The 17,147-nt window shown below is 43.9% G+C and overlaps 1 protein-coding gene across 1 annotated transcript in view; it reads right to left on the reverse strand.

Annotated features, from left to right (window-relative positions):
* The window catches only part of NFATC2 (nuclear factor of activated T cells 2), an 85,060-nt gene that overhangs the window by 21,114 nt on the left and 46,799 nt on the right, over nucleotides 1-17,147 (reverse strand). The window contains exons 7-9 of the mRNA XM_018073866.1: nucleotides 10,257-10,312; nucleotides 9,204-9,330; nucleotides 6,949-7,644 (exon numbers count right to left, since the gene is read on the reverse strand). Coding sequence (XP_017929355.1) covers nucleotides 6,949-7,644; nucleotides 9,204-9,330; nucleotides 10,257-10,312 — 879 coding nt within the window. The remainder of the gene's footprint in view (nucleotides 1-6,948; nucleotides 7,645-9,203; nucleotides 9,331-10,256; nucleotides 10,313-17,147) is intronic.

A 17,147-nucleotide genomic window follows, 5' to 3' on the forward strand; every position in this document is an offset into this window, starting at 1 on the left:
TGAAGGGAGTGAGTCTGTGGAAGGACAGAAGAAGGAAAGAGTAGCTCTGCCAAACCCTCCCTTGAGTGTAACGTGTTTAACCACCTACAGCATGGCCAGCACTGCCCCAGCTCCTGCAGACCTGGACAACAGCATCATGTGCCTTTGGTACCCCCACATCTGTGCTAGGGATGCAGCTGGGGGTCCTGGAAGTCTGGGATCCCCCAGGCAAGCCACAGTTTTACCAATGACTTTTTGCATCAGCTGGGCAAGTCCCTTAAAAGCTCTGATCCCACTTCATCCATCTGTGAGAGCTGGGGAAAAGCTTGTCTGCCTCTTTCTGCAGGGGAATAATTTTAATTCATTTCTCTGCACTGGATGAATAGTGTCACTGGACTGAAAAATGTTATTGTTATTATCCCTTTAAATTGAAAGTGGATTGAAGGAATAAAAGTAAATGTATGGTCTATTTTGGCAGATGTCTTCCAACAGATGGGTGTCTATGGTCTTCTTTATAAGAGCTGTCTGCTGCCTGTGATTCAGACTGTCTAAGGAATGCCATGAGCTTGGAGTAAATGGACAGCAAGTCTGGGAAAGGACTTTATTGTGGTTTAGAAGCTTTCAATTCCCAACTGCACGAACAAGTTCTCTTTTTTTTTTTTTCAAGTAACTCTTTGTCAGTATTTCAAAACTATCACTGAAAATCGCTTGATGCCTTCCGAAAACTGAGCGCCTTCTGCTGATAACAGTCCGCTGGTCCAGCCTGCAAACGGGCACGTGCCTTCCACCCAAAATCGCTGGAATTGGGGTTTCTTGTCCTGGTGCATCAGCTCCTGGTGGGACTGTGCCCATGGAGGCAGTGTCCACGTACCCATCCAGTGTGAGCCCTTGGCAGCCGTGCCCGTGGTCTCCTAATGGAGTCTGCATGTTCCTTTGAACAGGAAACGCTTTGTAACACAACTTGCCTGTGGGCACTTACTGCACCAATTAAAGATTCCTGAGCTCGAGAACAAAGAGGTGCCAGTGGAACTATGGTTTTAATCACTTGATTCATTTTCTTCCTTCCTCCGCTGCTGATTTTGGATGTATGGGTTTTTCTTTTTCTCGCTTTGTTTTCAGGCAGAGGGACAGCGGCTCAGAAAGGCTGCTGGGGAAAGGGCAGTCTTGAAATGGGGTTGGATTTGTTTGAACTTTTTACCAGCAAATTGTTTCTAGAGGTGAAGAAGATCAGATGGAGCCAGCCACAACAATACAATTCTTAGTTCTTATTGAGGTATGCAAGTTTATGTGTTTTTCTGAGAATCCATGTGGGTTTTAGTAACATGAACTAATTAAATGATTAACTGTGTTAGAGGGAAGGATAATAAGATACTTTTTAATAATGGTAAACTAAGGTACAGGGAAGTTAAATACTTTGCTGAAAGACCAAACTCAGACTCAACCCAGACTTTCCTCCTGGTATGCTGATCTTTCTACTTCCTGCCAACAAACTACAGGTTTTTGGGAGCAGAACCACCTTTTTGTTCTCTTTTTATATCACTTCTAGAAAAGCAAGACTGACATATGACTGGGGCATGCAGACTGTAACACCACACAAACCTGCAACAGCAGTGAACCAAAAATAAAGCCTGCAGTGTACCCAAGGAGTGCTGTAAGGTCCCAGAAGAGAACAGAAAATCCGTAATAATGTGAGTCAGAGCTTCAAGAATGAGTCTGATGAATACATAGATTTGCTCGAGTGTTCGAGCAGAATGTTTTGGAGAACATACAGGCTTCACTCTTAGTCAAACTCTGCCTGAGCAGAAGTGACCACACCTTCTATGAAAAGTAGTTCTAATTAAAAACAGAGCGTGGCTTTTTTGGACGCAAATTGTTGCTCGAACTGAGCCCCAGCCCGTTTGCAATTCACTCCTGCCTGAAATGCCAGGAAACAGGAACATTTCCCCCTCTGCCCTGTGTTGCTTTGCACGTGGACACAGGATGAAAACAACTACAAACCGAACTAAAACATGCTCCCAAAGCCACCATCTTCTGTGCTTTCTGGGGATGGAATCAATAGCATTTAGACAAAAAAGCAGTTTCTCTACAGCCAGGCTTGTGCAGCTCCACTGCTCTGGTGCATGGAGGGCCCCAAACTGCTGTCCTGGTGTAGCAGAGGTTCCCTGGCACAGGGGGATCCCCAGCTGCCACCAAGCTGACAGAGCTGGTTTTGTGTCACCTCCTCCATCTGCAGGGGCTGGGCAGGGTGAGCAGGATGCTCAAAACGTGCCAGCACCTGAGACAGAGTCCCAAGGGCTGTCAGGGACCAAAGCTGGCAAAATGAGCTCAGTCCCCCCCGACTGACACTCAGGGCTGACACAGTGGTTTTGCTCTGTGGATCCCCAGGAGAGCGGGGATTTCCTGAAGGTTCAGCCTGCCCAGCCTCGTCCCTAACAGCTTCTGGCCTAAGGAGAAAAGAGCTGGTCAGAAAAGAAAGCTTCTTGCTGAACATGAAGGACAGAAGGGATTTGAATTTCATGACACCTTGGGGACAGACTTTTACAGGGATTTTCTTGTTCTTGAATGAAAGAACACAAAAAGAAAATGTAGGAATCTAACACACTCTGAGTGGTCTTGGATGAGACCCATGGTCAGGGCAATGGTTCCTGTGTGGGGAGCAAAACTGCACAAATTAATCCACTGCTGGCAGTGAAGGTGATTGAAAGCACTGGGTGATTTAGAAGCATCAAATCGCACACAGGGGCCCAAAATCACAGAGTACTGAGGGTTGAAAGGGACCTCTGGAGATCATCTAGTCCAACCCCCACTGCGGATCCATTTTCTAAAGAAATATCTGATATGTCTGAAATTTTCTGTGAAATACCTGAGCTCACTATTAAAACATCTCAGCTGATCATCAGCCTGATAAACCACCACAAGCATCTGCCTTGCTTTTCTCCTCCCCAAGAAGGATTACTGCTGCACCAAAAATAATTTAGAGCTGCTGTATCAAGCAGACAGTTCTGAGTGTCAGATGTGGTTAGACAGTTACTGTTTGAATAATGACAATCATTTTTCTTTGTAAAGTAAAAAGCAGGACAGCTGAACCGAAAAGAACTAAATCTAAGGTAGGCAAGTTGGTAACACTCAAGACATGCTGCATGTCCATCATCTGTATGTGGAATTGAGCCTTGTATCTCTGAGTTGCAGATGGGGAACTGGCACATGGCAGCTGAGCAGCTTCCCCAGGGCTACAGAGGAATCCTCTGTCTCTGCAGCATGAGCATGGACAGTCCAGGGCATGACAAGTGCAAATAACTACATTTTTAGCTGGGTTTGTGCTTTAAATAGTTCATCTGATTGCTCTGAAGGTCATGGGAGAACTAAGTTCTATTTGTCAACATATTTCTGTGGTTGTTTGGGTAACTTTTACCATTGTGGGTGGTTTTGGTTATGAATAATATTAAGATGAGGCCTCGGCTGAAATGTGCTGATCACTCTCTCATCCTATGGCTTTCACTTGCATTTGAAGCTAATCACTGCTTGTCAGCACTAACCTGGACACCTAATGCATCCTGAAGGGTCTCCTAAACATGGCCTATCTTCACTCCCAAAGTCCATCTCTGAGGCAGAGGTGTGCAACAAAGGTTTCCCTGACAATTTTTCATGAATATTCCCTTCCTCTGAAGATTCTTTACACTATTTGACATCAAAATTTACAAATAAATATATATTTACTTTTTACAGAGAAATGTGGAGGTATATGGAGGACTATGTGTGTGTGTATATATATATATATATATATATATATATATATATATATATATATATGTATGTGTGGCAATGTTGAACTTGCATCAGTTCCTAATGGGTGCATATTCAAATCCAGCCTCTATGACTTGATGGCTGGAGCCTTCCTTCCAGTAACAACTTGTTTTGTAATTCTGTCTAGGAGGGGAAAGGCAGGAAGTTGCAAGAGGGCTGCATGGGCTGGGTTAGACACCTCTTGCTCTGAGGCAGCACCAGCAGGAGGAGAAGAGGGACGAGTGCCTCCTTCCAAGAAAGCACATGGCAGGTCTCTACACCCACAGTACCATCAGAAATGAGTACTGATGTCATTGTCAGTAAGGCAGTCAGTATGGATGGTACCAGCTGAGCAGCTCTAGACAAAGAGGTCCTTGCACACGGCAAAACCCACCTGAGAAGACAGGTAAATACTTGCCATCACCTGCCTTGAGGACCACAATGTTTTGGTTGTGCTGTTGGTGCTATTCAACCTCGAGAGCCTACAGCTCCTGCAGAGGTGGAAATAGTTCTTATCTTTACAAGGCAGGATGTAGACAGGTTAAGTGTGCTAAGTGCCCAGTGTTACATGCCCTGTGGAGCAGTGAAAGCTCTGAGCACAACCAAACCACGGTCTCAGGAAGAAGGACAAACGAAGAGAAGAAAATAATGACAGGTCCTGCCAGCAGTGGCAGGAGGAAGTTGAAAGAGGCAAAGAGAAACAGTAATTGTGTCATGTTGTGTTATGTGTGTCATGGTCACTTCCAGGAGAGCTCAGAGGCTGGCACAGCACGCCCATGTTGAGAGGCACCAGCTTCAGGAATGAGGAACTGACACAGTGGGGCATGTCCCACAACACTTAAAAAGTTTGTGGCAAAGCTCAGAATAGAAACAAAGCCCAGAACACCAAGGCTGTGGGTTAACCATGAAGACAGCGGACAAGAGTTGGTGAGAGGAGGTCACAACAGCAAAGGGATGAAAGCTGGACTCAGTAGAAATATGGAGAAAGAAGAATAAAGAAGAGGGAGGGGGAAGATGGGGGAAGGGAAGAGGAGTGAAGGGAAGCGAGAGACACCGAGACACTGATTGCCCAAGAGCCTGTGCAGCAGCAGCAGCAGCACAGCTGCTCATGCCAAGCCTGGTTGGGTAACCTTCATCTCAGTATCCATCCGTGAAAACCCCAGCAAGACCTAACAGCTCACTTTATCTCAGAAGAGCCGTCTGGATAAAAGGGATTTGAGGGTAAAGCCTCCATAATCCTTTGGGTTTGCTTTCTTTTAATACTATAAAGCACAAACCCAAACTTTCTAGTCAGGAAAAACATAGCTTTTGTTATATTCTGAGTCACTTTTCCTCAGCAGCAAACAAAGTGGTTTTTCAATTCAAGTCCTGAACATTTCAGAATAAAATGCTTTGCAAAGTCCTAAAGTAAATCCCAATTCTCCAAGTCACACTTCCAGCTGATGTGAACTCACTGAGGTCAGTAAAGAGATGCCATGAGACCAATCTCCCCTGGCCTGACTTGGGTGGCATAACTGATAAACTGATCTCTTGAAATCAATTCAAGATGTTCCAGTCAGCCAAGCAGAAGCCTGGAATTTCACTACTAACTTGCTGCTGTTCTGCCTAATGTCTCCCCTTAGCACAGAGGTTGAGTACATCCCTTGTGAGCTGTGCTGCAGTCAGATGTCACTAGCCCAATTCATAACCCAGTGAAATTATTTTTGCAGTCCATTTGGGGAGTTCTTTTAAGGGGAAAAGACTTTGGCTTGACTCTGAAGTTTGCTAGCTTTCACTTCAGAATTCTTTATTTTTTATTTATTTTACAAGGTTTGTACCAAGTATTTTTAGAAATGTGGAACAATCTCTCAACTTCTCATATTAAAAGTGCCTTAAACAACAGTGTTCAGTTTTCCTGTTAAAAAAATTCTATCTTGCTTTGTTACATGCCCAATTCCCTGAATAGGAGGTGGATCTCCTAAATGAAATTCACTCTTAAAATACAATTCAACACTCTTCAGACAAGGGGACCAGTAAAAACACTGCAGATTTTACTGTGGTGGCACCAAAGCTATACCAAGTACATTTCAAACACAGACAAAGAGAAAACCAGAGAAAACCATCCAAACTCTACTCTGCCCAGCAATGAAGACTGTACATGACAGAGCCACAGAGCACACTCAGTACCTAAACTGCAGAAAGTAAAACCTTCATGGGCACAATTTCACAACTCCAGGTGAGTAACTGCAGTAAAAATCCCAGACTTCTGTGTGCTTACAGCACATCATGGTGCACATCTGCAAGATCAAGCCATGCCTGATCTGACTGCCCAGACTGGGAGGGCAGCAGCAGTTACCATCTGTGACCACCAGGTATGTACTTCCTACATAAGAACATCCAGTATTTGCAGCAATATATCCAGCAACCTCACTCTGCTCCCACTAAAATCCATGTTGGGTTTATGACTACAGTGTCCAGCCTCACTATTAATTTTGCATTGATTTCCTTCTGCAAGGAACATGCTTTAATAAAAGAGCCAATCAACCAGATCACCAATAGCTGCCTACCTAACAATAAGCAGGGTATGTTCAAAGAAAGCTTTACTCCAACTTATATTCATTCCTAAGGGCTAAATCAGCTGGCTCACAACAAAGAAACAGCGTTGTTTTGCTTATCAATGTCCCACTGTTCATCTAGAACATCTGCAATAGTTTTGCCTGCAGCACTATCCCATTCATTACAGGCCTTGATAGACTGCTCAATGGGCTTTTTTTTTTTTGGTACAAAATGTACAAGGGCATTTTACAAAGTGGACTTTGCCCTGATATGAATAATTATAAAAAATTAATTTAAAAGTGCATTTCATTTCAGAGTCACCATTTTCCAAACCAACTTTTGGCAAATGGAAACAAAATGGCAACAGCTAAACCTGACAGCTCAGCCCATGGCACGAAGCAGAGGGATTCTGCAGATCACTTGTTTCTTTGCTTGGCTGCCAAAGTGCATCACCATCTACCAAAAATGCAGTTAATGAAAGACCCAACATAATAGAATGTAAATGCAGGATTAAAATATGCCATGAGTAAACAGCAAATATCCACACCCACCAAAAGCAGGCCACGCTGAGGAACAGGTGGGATTCAGAAGCTCTAAACTTGCCCCCTCCCTCCAGCAAACCAACTCATAAGAGAGAAGTGAGGCACTTACCATCATCCAGGTAGGCCTGGTCCAGGTTCTGTTCCTGTTTGATGGTGACTCCCGCTGGTAGCACCTCTTTCTGGTCACTCCCTGGTGGTCCATTTTTTGCTGCTCGCTGGCCCGAGGCTGCCTGCTGCTGAATCACCGTCGGGTACGAGCTCGGGCTTAACCTTTGTGCTTGACTGACCTGGGGCTGGCTGGATCTTGCGACACTGGATGTAAAATTTTCACAGCACATGATGTGCTGAAACTCTTGGTGACTTCCACACCTCAGCTGCTGGTTGGTTGGAGAATAGTGAATCACAGGAGATGACTGCTGGTTGCCTGGAGAGTGGTGGAGCACCGCCGGAGTTTGGCCTGGGGAACCTGCGTGCACCAGCACCGACCTGTGGGCATCTGAAATGGCAACTGGTGCAGGCATCAGGTTGGACTGCTGGTAGCCCAGCTGGCTGGGGCTCAGGCTCTTGCTCCTTTGGTAGATCACAGCGGCCGGGTTCTGCTGGTGGTATCGAGAATCAGGAGAGGAAAGGCCTGAGCGCAACTGCTGGCAAGGGGCCATAGTGGGCACAAGGCAGGAAGGGGACTCGGTGACCATTGTGTGCTGTGAATAGTAAGGCTGTGTTACTGTTCCCAGACCACTGTGTACTGTATTGCAGATTATGGCTGGATCATAGTCATCAATGGGCTCTGTTTTGATTGATGGTACTAGAATAAAGCATGCAAAGGACATTATTCGTAACGAGCTGGTGAGAAACAGAGAGGTTTTTCCTTGAAGTAATTAGAGATTAAAGCCATTTACAAGATTTGCATGTGTGAACCCGTATCTCGCAGGCACCAAGTTTAATGCATCACGTATATGCAATCATGGCAGAGTCTCTCTTGAAAACACTCTGTACTAAGAGGTTCTTGAAAATCTTTAAAGTACTAATTAACCACAAATTTCTAAAATTGGAAAATTCAATACTTCAGCTCATATTTTCATTCACTTAAGGGCCATTCTGGAACACATGCAAAATAAGAAGCCATACATAGGTGTTTCATGTAGTCCTTCCATCTCAAAGGAAGACTGAATAAATAGAAATCCTGTGTCATATGCAACTCCTCATTTTTCTGTCAAACTTTTAGCTAGACACCAAAGGCAGAGTTGAACTATTTTAGAGCTGTTGTTTTAGCTCCTTTGCTTCATGTGGATTCCTCAGTGCTGAGAACTGAAGATCTTTCTGACATCATCATCTAAAAGATCAGGATTTAGCGAGAGTTGTGTGAATCTTGGTAGGATAAATGATGGTCCTCTACAGGCAAATTCTCACATTTCTAATGTTTTTTTTTTTGTCGAATCTTCCCCAAAACTCACTACAGAAACACCATACAATGGAAACTATATAATGGTCATGCCAAAGGATTGTTTTTTGGAAGTGTAAGGATTCCTTTCCCTACGTGATCTATTTTAAGGATTGTATTGAGATAGAAGTGTACTTCTCAATACTATTCCAAAGCAGAACAGTTTAGCAACTACACAAAACTTTCGCACTGGTGATTGGTTCATAAATTCAGGGAGAGGACCAGAGATTTTCAGGCTGGAGGAGACCAAAATAAGAATCAGAATGAATGTTTGCCTGTCCTTAGAGACAAGTCAAATTAAGATATCATTTGATGCTTGCATAAAATCTGGTACTGTTATTTTATGCTTTCTGGTTTCCACAAACACAATACTCTGATTTTCTCACAATATTTTTCTCTCAGCCAAAGCTGAGAAATTCTGGGAATCTCATTAGTAATCCTATTGCATTTATTGTGACATGGCTGACCAATTCCCAAGAGGAAGAACATCAGAAAAGCATTCATATTTTTCTCTACCAGCCTTGTCCTGAAGAATATATATTGCTTGCCTTCCTCCATACCAAGGCCTTGTTTCCCAGATCTGATGTTATCTTACTGCTGGACACGTCAGCTGGGAAGGCAACACTCATGGTTTTCATAGGGGTCACACCATGCCACAGACCGAGTCTGTTCCCACTGAGGCTTTGGCAAACTTCCCTCAAGTGAATGGGGCAAAATCAGCCCATTGCCAAGATAACTGTCACCTCAAATTCATGGCAATTCCTGATCATAAATCACACGCATCCTTCAAACCAAACAGTTGTTGAGCACTTAGCTGAATTAAATCAGTGACATTTAGATCCTCAAATAACAGCAAGAAAACAACACAGCAGAAAATCAAATCTTGCTCATGAGAGCTAGGCAACAACTGGCTTGAGAATTACCTGGCTGGTAGGTAAAATGCTGGGGTTGGCTTCTTTTTCTTTTCCCATTGATGACATAGAAGTTCACCTTCACGGCTGTGCGGATGTGCTTGTTACGGTACTCAGGTATTTCTACAAAAAGCATGCTCTGAAACAACAGAGGGTGACAACAAAGAATTACTAACTGAGGCTGACTGGAGATGTCTGTGTGCATCTCCCCTTGCTACACGTCCAGGCACAAAGGAAGAGAAATCTTCCCCTTCATCACTATAAAGGGTATGAGAATAAGAAAGGAAAAAAGGGCAGATGGTGCAAGATAAAGATTTTTGGTACTGGCAAGCTGGTTTCTATGTACTGAATCCTCTCTTGCACTTGATGTTGTCCTGAACTTGGAAAGAGAAGCCTCAGCTACAAATAAAACACACAAAATGGTGATAAAAGCAGCAGCACTGTTAATCACGCCAGGCTTGACAAACAAGTGTGCACTACAGAATTCCCTCTTTTTGTCAGAATGAACTTAATCATTCCATAGGCTTTTCACTTATACACATCCGGATCCCACTTCCACGGAAATTAGGAGCAAGTCTCCCGTTCCCTTCCGCCGGGGCAGGCATGGCCCTTGGCAGTGTCAGGGCAGCTCCTAAATGCACTGACTGACTACAGGAAGGTCCCGTTAAGCAAAGTGAACAAAGAGGCTCATTCCCTTGAAAGATCAGTGTTCATTCGAAACACTGTAGGACAAATCCTGTCCTGCAAAGAGCACAGCACCCAAGGCTTCCACGCAGGCAAAGGAAGCCAGGACAGCCAGCATCCTGCAGAGGGCTGGGCTGGTACAATAGAGTCTTCTGCAAGAACACAAAATCCAGCAGTTATTCAGTTTGCTGTGGGGTTGCCGCTAAATGAATCGCCTCTTTTTGCAACACATCTACTGCTGGAGCATTTGACATTTGTTCATCCCAGCAGCAAGATTGCTGCTCTTTCTGCTTTTGAGATGCTCTTTCAAAACTACCCCTCGAGTACAACTTGCTCTCTGAGAAGCTCGAGGAGAGGACATCCAGTGCTTTGCATACTTACAGGCTGGCTCTTGTCTTTGTCCACTGTTGCCTCCATTTCCCAGATCTGCTGCCCATCTGGAAGAATATCACAATGTTAACCTCACTGTAATTTTTTCTTTTAAAATCACAGAACTTGACTTAAAAAAAAGGATACAAATTAAGGGCATCAACTTAGCAAAGCTCTCGAAATGGACTTAATTCCAAGCACCTTCCCAGTCCTAACCAAAAGCAACAGCATTTAATTTAAACACATCATCAAACACTTCTCTTGCCAGGAAAAAGCCAAGGTACATATTAAAATTAAATGTTTATGTAGAAATTAGCCAAACTGAGGAATGAAATATTTAGCACAGGTGCAACATCTGTTTTTTACCAGACTTGAGTTCAGCCATCCTGACTGATGGAGGGCATCAGAAGGTCAGATAACTTGTTAATGGTCACTTTCTGCCATTTTAAGCCAAGACCACATGGTTTCCCATGGAATGCCAGCGACAGTCCTAAAAAGCACCAAATATTCACTGTACTCAGGGTAAAAGTACTTCATTGCATGTGTGACAGCCTCTGCCTCTGAACCACTGGAACTCTTTCTGCTCTTAATCACATCCAGGCAGCTCTTCTCCATTCTGAGCTCCACAAAACTGTATTTACAGAAGACAATAAAATTTGATCCCCTTGTATTGAACCCCACCAAAGTAACCCCTGTGCTGTAAGAGTACATCAGTAGTAACAGGACATTCATACATAAAGGTGTATGAATGGGTGCTTCATCTGGTTACAAATATTCCTTAAATCTACTGTCTCCCCAGAAACATTTTTTAGCAATGCTTTCCTTCTCGCTTTATTTTTTTTAGATTTTAATCTTTACCCCTTTGATTTTTGTATTCCGTTGAGCCTTTTAGGCAAGCAATTTGTAGAAGAAAAATACTGACGGGGGGAAAAAGAAAATAAAAATTGCCTCATACCTTTCTGAAAGTTTGATTTTAGAATGACCAGGGGACACGTCTCCAAAGGCCCCGACGTGACTGGGAATACTGCAGCCTGAGGCTGTGTTTGCTTTAGGGGGGAGGCAACTCCAGGCATGTTTCTTTGGGGGTTCCCCAGGCTGCCTGCCCAGGCTGGGCAGGATAAGGGTAGAAGTCTCCTGAAAACAGTCCTTCTCACAGGACTTTTTATTTTTCCCAATTCTTGGAAGTTCTGCAAGAGCTGCTTTTGTCCTCTGTTATTTAAGTACTTCTGCTTCTGGCGAAAAGGGAAATGAAAGAGTATTTTTAAATGCATTTTGCATTTTTTCTGTTGTTTTCCCCTTTGTTCTGTGCTGGGCCCAGACAATGAGCTGACAGATGTGCCGGGCTCTCCAGGCGGCCTCAACCCAAGATGGGCTCAGTGGCTGCTCCATGGCCAGGACACAGCTCTTGGGGGACCCTGCCTGCTCCAGCTCTGTGTCCTCTCAGCCTGGGGGTCCTTCCCAGTGTGCCAGAACCTCACCTGTCCCACCACCCCACACCTGAGACACCTCTGCTGTGTTCTGGTCCCTGAGCACACACTGGGGATAGACGGGTTTTCCTTGAGGGCATCACCCACAGCGTGTCCCTTCCTCCCTCGGGATGGGCACCTGGATTGTGGTGGGGCAGGAGTGGGCACCCAGTGCTGATTGGGCCTCCTCATCCCAATCCTTCCCACTGGGGAAGTGTAGGCAACTGAGGAATAGCTGGAAGTTTGGTTTCATCCATCAGTTGCCTGTGAGGAGGAGAGGGGGAGAGATATCCCAGGCTTCCAGCTCCTCACCCAGCTACTGCCAGAGCATCCTGCTGCAGGAGGAGACATGAAGAAACTTGGACTTTTTTCCTTTTTTAAAGTGTTTCAAGTTCCCCCCCAGTGAGTCAGTTGTGTTTTCTACACTAATATGTGGATGAGTGGCCCTGGAGCTGGGATGGCCTAAGCTGTGTCACTGGAGCCAGTGAGGCTCTCACCCCACATCCCAAGGGACTTCTGTGCAAAGGGATGGAAAATACTCCACTATTTAATGTAATTTAACATAAGCATTCACTTTGGTCACTGCTCTGGGCTGTTGCACGTTCAGTCTATACCCCTATTAATGCATCTTACTGCTGTTGAGGCAGCAAACATGTCAGGGAAGGGAGAAGCCAAAATACCGAGGGTTTAATCCAGCAAATACTTGTCCAGATGACAAAGCAGTAAATACTCAGTGGGGGGATTCCTCTTCTAGGTGACCTTTGCAAAAAGAAACCACCACAGTGTGTGTTAAGGAACCTCCCCAGGCTCCAGGAAAAGAAACCCAAAGTATAAGTTTTTATAGTCCTCTGAGGAAAAGAGGAGGGAAAGGAAACACATATGTCATAAAATATGAGCTCTGATAGAGACACACATCAGAACTGCCTCAGCAAAGCAATATGAAGATGTCCTGACAAGAAGGACAGCCAAGAAGGAATATTTTACACTGGTTTTGCTCCAGGCAGAATGTTTTCATCTTTGTTTCTGTACTGCTAAATTCAAACAGTCTGTGCAGATACAACAGCACTAACTTCACAAAGAAGGTAGAAATCAAAAGGATTTGTTGGTCCAAAATGCATAAACTAAAGTAGAAAGGGGGTTCCAAGTCATCTGCCATATTCCAGAGGCCTGTGAAGCACATGCAACCACAACACAGTGGATTTGATTTAGTAACTGAGCCACTGAAATTGCACTAAAAGCTAATGAAGCCAACCATACAAATCAAATGATGTTTAGCCTGAGTCCAAAGCCTGTGAGGATCAAGAGTAAGAATGAGAATAAGTCTAACCAAACAAGAAATAAATGTATTTGGGGCTATCATTCTAACAATGATAGATGCTTCTGTTTGGATATATATTCATACTGGTGGCAGCTAAACAGGTTTCTAACAAATCTGTCAGCAGCAGCAATCCCTGTTCTTTGAGCACTGAAGCCCTGTTGAATTTAACCACTCTGCAGTTCACTCCCTGACCTTTATGCTTAAATATGATGATGTGGCTCCATCTGTCTCACTGCTTCACTTTAGCTCGAGACAATCAATATTTGCTTTTCCTTTAACCACTCTGGATACACACATTATGGTGAGCTTTTGGCAGAAGGATGAGGGAGGCTGTGAATAAAATGAAAAATACAACTGCATTCAGAAATCTCTCCCTCCTTTAACCCATTCTTTTTGCTGGTAATGAAAAGAAAACTTTTGATTATGCACACTCAGGGAATTAACAGAGAGTAGAAGGAATAAACCGAGAAGGTTAAGGATCACCTGAGAAAATTTTGAACAGAGAAAACCTGCACCAAACTGTCAACAGATCATCTTCAGAATGAGCAGAAATCAGAATACTCTTAGGAGGAAATTAAAGTGGACGTTTGAAGAAAGTTATCTGCAAAAACGAGATTCTTATTGTAAAAGTCATAATGCTCTACCATGATGTGATGGCAGAGCACAGCCCCCAGTTCAAAACATGTGTCACAACTTGGGTGAACTGTGGTGGGTTCTTCTCTCCAGTGCCAGTGTCACAACTCAGGTGGTGCCTCAGAACCACAGACAAATTCAGCTTTGAGCAGGAGGTTGTGCTCAGCGACCTCCCGAGGTCCCTTCTGGCCTCAATTACCCTGTAATTCTGTCATGCCACAAAAGGGACAAATGACTGGTTCCCTCCTGCTTGGAAACCGAGAAGATTAAACCCCAGCCTGACTAATAATTTAATCTAAAGTCTACAAGTACAGATAGCTCTCTATTGCTATAATTAGACCTGCTTCAACAATGGATAGGGAAGAAAACTGCAAAAGAGCAACAGCACCATTTCTGCTGAAACACTGTAAGAGCACAAGCACAGAAATACAGAGAGGGTGTGCTCAGCAAGCCACAATCAGTGCTGGGCTGCCCCAGCACCAGCCAGGGCACTGCAGGGATGTCCTGGGACATGCTTGGATCACACAGGAATTTGGTGTCATGTCCACGTGTGTGGCATCTTTCAAATTCTGACTCCACTATGGAGAATTCAATCCGCGCCTCTGGAAAGAGCAGTAGTTCCATTAAAGACGATAAAATATTTCTGGATGTGGACTCTGAGGTCTTACCAGCCATGCCTGCCTCATGCAGTATTTTTACTGTTGTGGTTCCCTGCTCATTTAATGGTTTGTCTTAGTTGGCAAGTCTTTAACACCACAGGTCAGTGAAATGTTCAGGAAATAGAGATTTTTGTGCTGTTTCAGGGCTATGAGACTTAGTATTAAACCCTGATGAGAGATCTGATTGTGTCAGCACTCTTTGGAGGAATGAATGAGTTGTTGGAAGAAAGTAATTCTACCCTTTCTAACTCAAACTGTGATCATACCAAAAGTCTTGCTTCAAACTGGGGAAAATCAAAATGTCAGCCTGCATTAGGAACATTTTGGGTGATTCTCTGCAGCCCCTTATAGGCCCTTTTTTAATTAGCCAATTAAAGGTTTTCTGAACCAGTTACAGCCTTTACACATTATTCACGACCCCTTACTCATGACTTTGGGGTCAGTAACTCGCAGAGAAACAAACTTACTGCTTTATTTGAACAAGCATGACTGATGGACTGAGAGGTTCAGGAAATTTTCTCTGCAGTTCTCTCCAGCTGAAGACTAAATATACTATTGTGCTGATTCTGTATGGGATTCTATGCCTGCATATGATTTTATGCCTGAAAACGTACATTGATTTTCAGTCAAGCATTACACAAATTACTTAATGAACAACCTGTTGCCTTTCTCCCAGGCAGCAAACCATGCTAGTTCCCCAAGGAAACTGAGCTTGGTAACTGCTGGGACAGCTGCTGCAACTACACATTCCTGCAGAGTTCCCTATTCACGGTGTTTCTTGGAAGGTCTTCCAAAAAAGCACAACGATTATCTCTGTCAGCTTTTATCAGTAGATGACAGACATCTCTGGAAAACAGACAAGGTTTTTCAGAGCCACCCCAAGAACAAAAGAGAGAGCAATGAATGCTTTCCAGCAGAAAAGACACCACTCTGGGATGTGGAAACCTTAAGGGCACGGAACGCTCACTCAACATCTCTGCTGCCCTTTTCAGGGACAAAATCTGATTTCAGCTGGGAAGTTATCCTGCTCCATGTCAGTGCAAGGTTGCTCAGCATCTGATTCTAAGCAGTTGTCTCCTTCTAAGCTCTTACTTCAGAATAATTTTCAAACTTTACAGCAAACATGGCACGAATGTATTTAAAACTCAGGAAAAGTAGAACAACTGATCTTTTTTCTGAGCTTCATTTTTATGTAGTTCTTTTTCTTTCTGAAGCAAGACTGCCCACTGCAGTTAATGGAGCTCTGTTCATTATTAGCAGAGCCCAGTGCCTTCATTTCACTGAGGACGTAAGTTTGAGTCACCAAGGCCAAAGATACAAGTCAAGGTCCAGGAGGTAAAAGGGCAATGGATTAGTCATCCACCATCCAGCCCAGCCCCAAATCTGACATTTTGCACAGTGAGAACAAGTCTAGAGGAGATTTCTCCCCATCTATTGTTGAGGAATTCATTTGACATTAAAATAAAACATAAATACAGTAGTTGAACTGTGAAGCAGCAGGAACAGTATTTCATTCCAGAGCTCTTCCAAATGATTCCTTATGCCAATTCATCAGAATAGATTTGTTGTTTTTTTAAGATTATAAGTGTGTGTTTGTGTGTGTGTGTGTATAAATTATTAAACAAAAGCTTCTCTCAAAATAAAACCACTGGGAACCTCCATGTAATAAAATGAGTCACACCAGGATGCGATGACTAAGTGGGAGAACAGGGAATTCCACTCCCCATGCCAGCTTTCTTCATGATCAATTTTCTGTCAACAGGTGATGGGAGCTTGTCTCTCTGCCCTTTGTTTATACCAAGAATTATTATTTTTTTAATATTCTTCCTAAACAATTAAGCTGAATAATCAGGACCAGGCAATCTTCCATCAGGCGCCCCCATAGTAAACAGTGAGCCAGGGAATCCAGGCCAGTAGTGGCTGCCTGTGTTAATAAGGATTTACCAGCTGTAAAATTCCAAAATCTTGTGTCATACGGGGAAACCTTCCAAAACACTGGATTCCACCCTGTCTCGCTGAGTCTCTCACAGCTATGGCAACTCCGTTTCTGCAGCCACACTCTCTTGCATTTTTGTGTGTGTGATCCTTAGATTTTTTCCTGTTTTGCAGTGTTTTTCTGGGATCCCCAGTTAGATGACTGGCAATTGTCCCGTGGGATTACAAGAACACCTGGGGCAGGCAGCACATTTCAGCCAGGAGGAAAACCTTTGGGTAGAAAGGTTTGTTGGGTTTTAGCAGCTATAACAGCAAGGAAAAGCAGAAGGTGCCCTGTTTACCCTGAAACTTTCTAATTTGCACAGCAAAACCAGGCTAATCCTGATTAACACTTGTTGCTCTTCAGTGTTCACAAACAGTGGGATTTGCTGAGACACCTCCTTCTTCTGCACAGAAAGAACAGAAAAGAAACTCAAAGAGAACGAAACCTCCCTGATCCTCCCCACTTCTGACACCTTTTTGCAGAGAGAACTCCCAAGCCTCGAGTCACTTTGCTGCTGCCTTACTTCAGTGCACTGACGAGGGAGATGAACCTGGACAGTGACACCTCTGGCTAATGCAAAAATCAGGTGGAACTCCTGACAGAGACATCTGTAATTTATTCCCCCAGTCCATCCCATCACTCTGCAGGTTTAGGGTGGATGGGATATGCATCCAGATTTACATGTTGGACTCCAGCCACAGACTGAGTGGAACAGGGATTGTGCTCTTTCAAAACTGTCAGGAAAATAGCAAGGTAGCAAATTTATTTAATATACTTTCTACAGACCCTCACATATTGCAAACAAACTGAACCATTTAAGATTACAGTACCACACTCACTTTTGCTAAC

Source organism: Manacus vitellinus, unplaced genomic scaffold (genome assembly GCF_001715985.3).
Source record: "Manacus vitellinus isolate BGI_N305 unplaced genomic scaffold, ASM171598v3 scaffold_26_pilon, whole genome shotgun sequence".
NCBI lineage: Eukaryota > Metazoa > Chordata > Aves > Passeriformes > Pipridae > Manacus > Manacus vitellinus.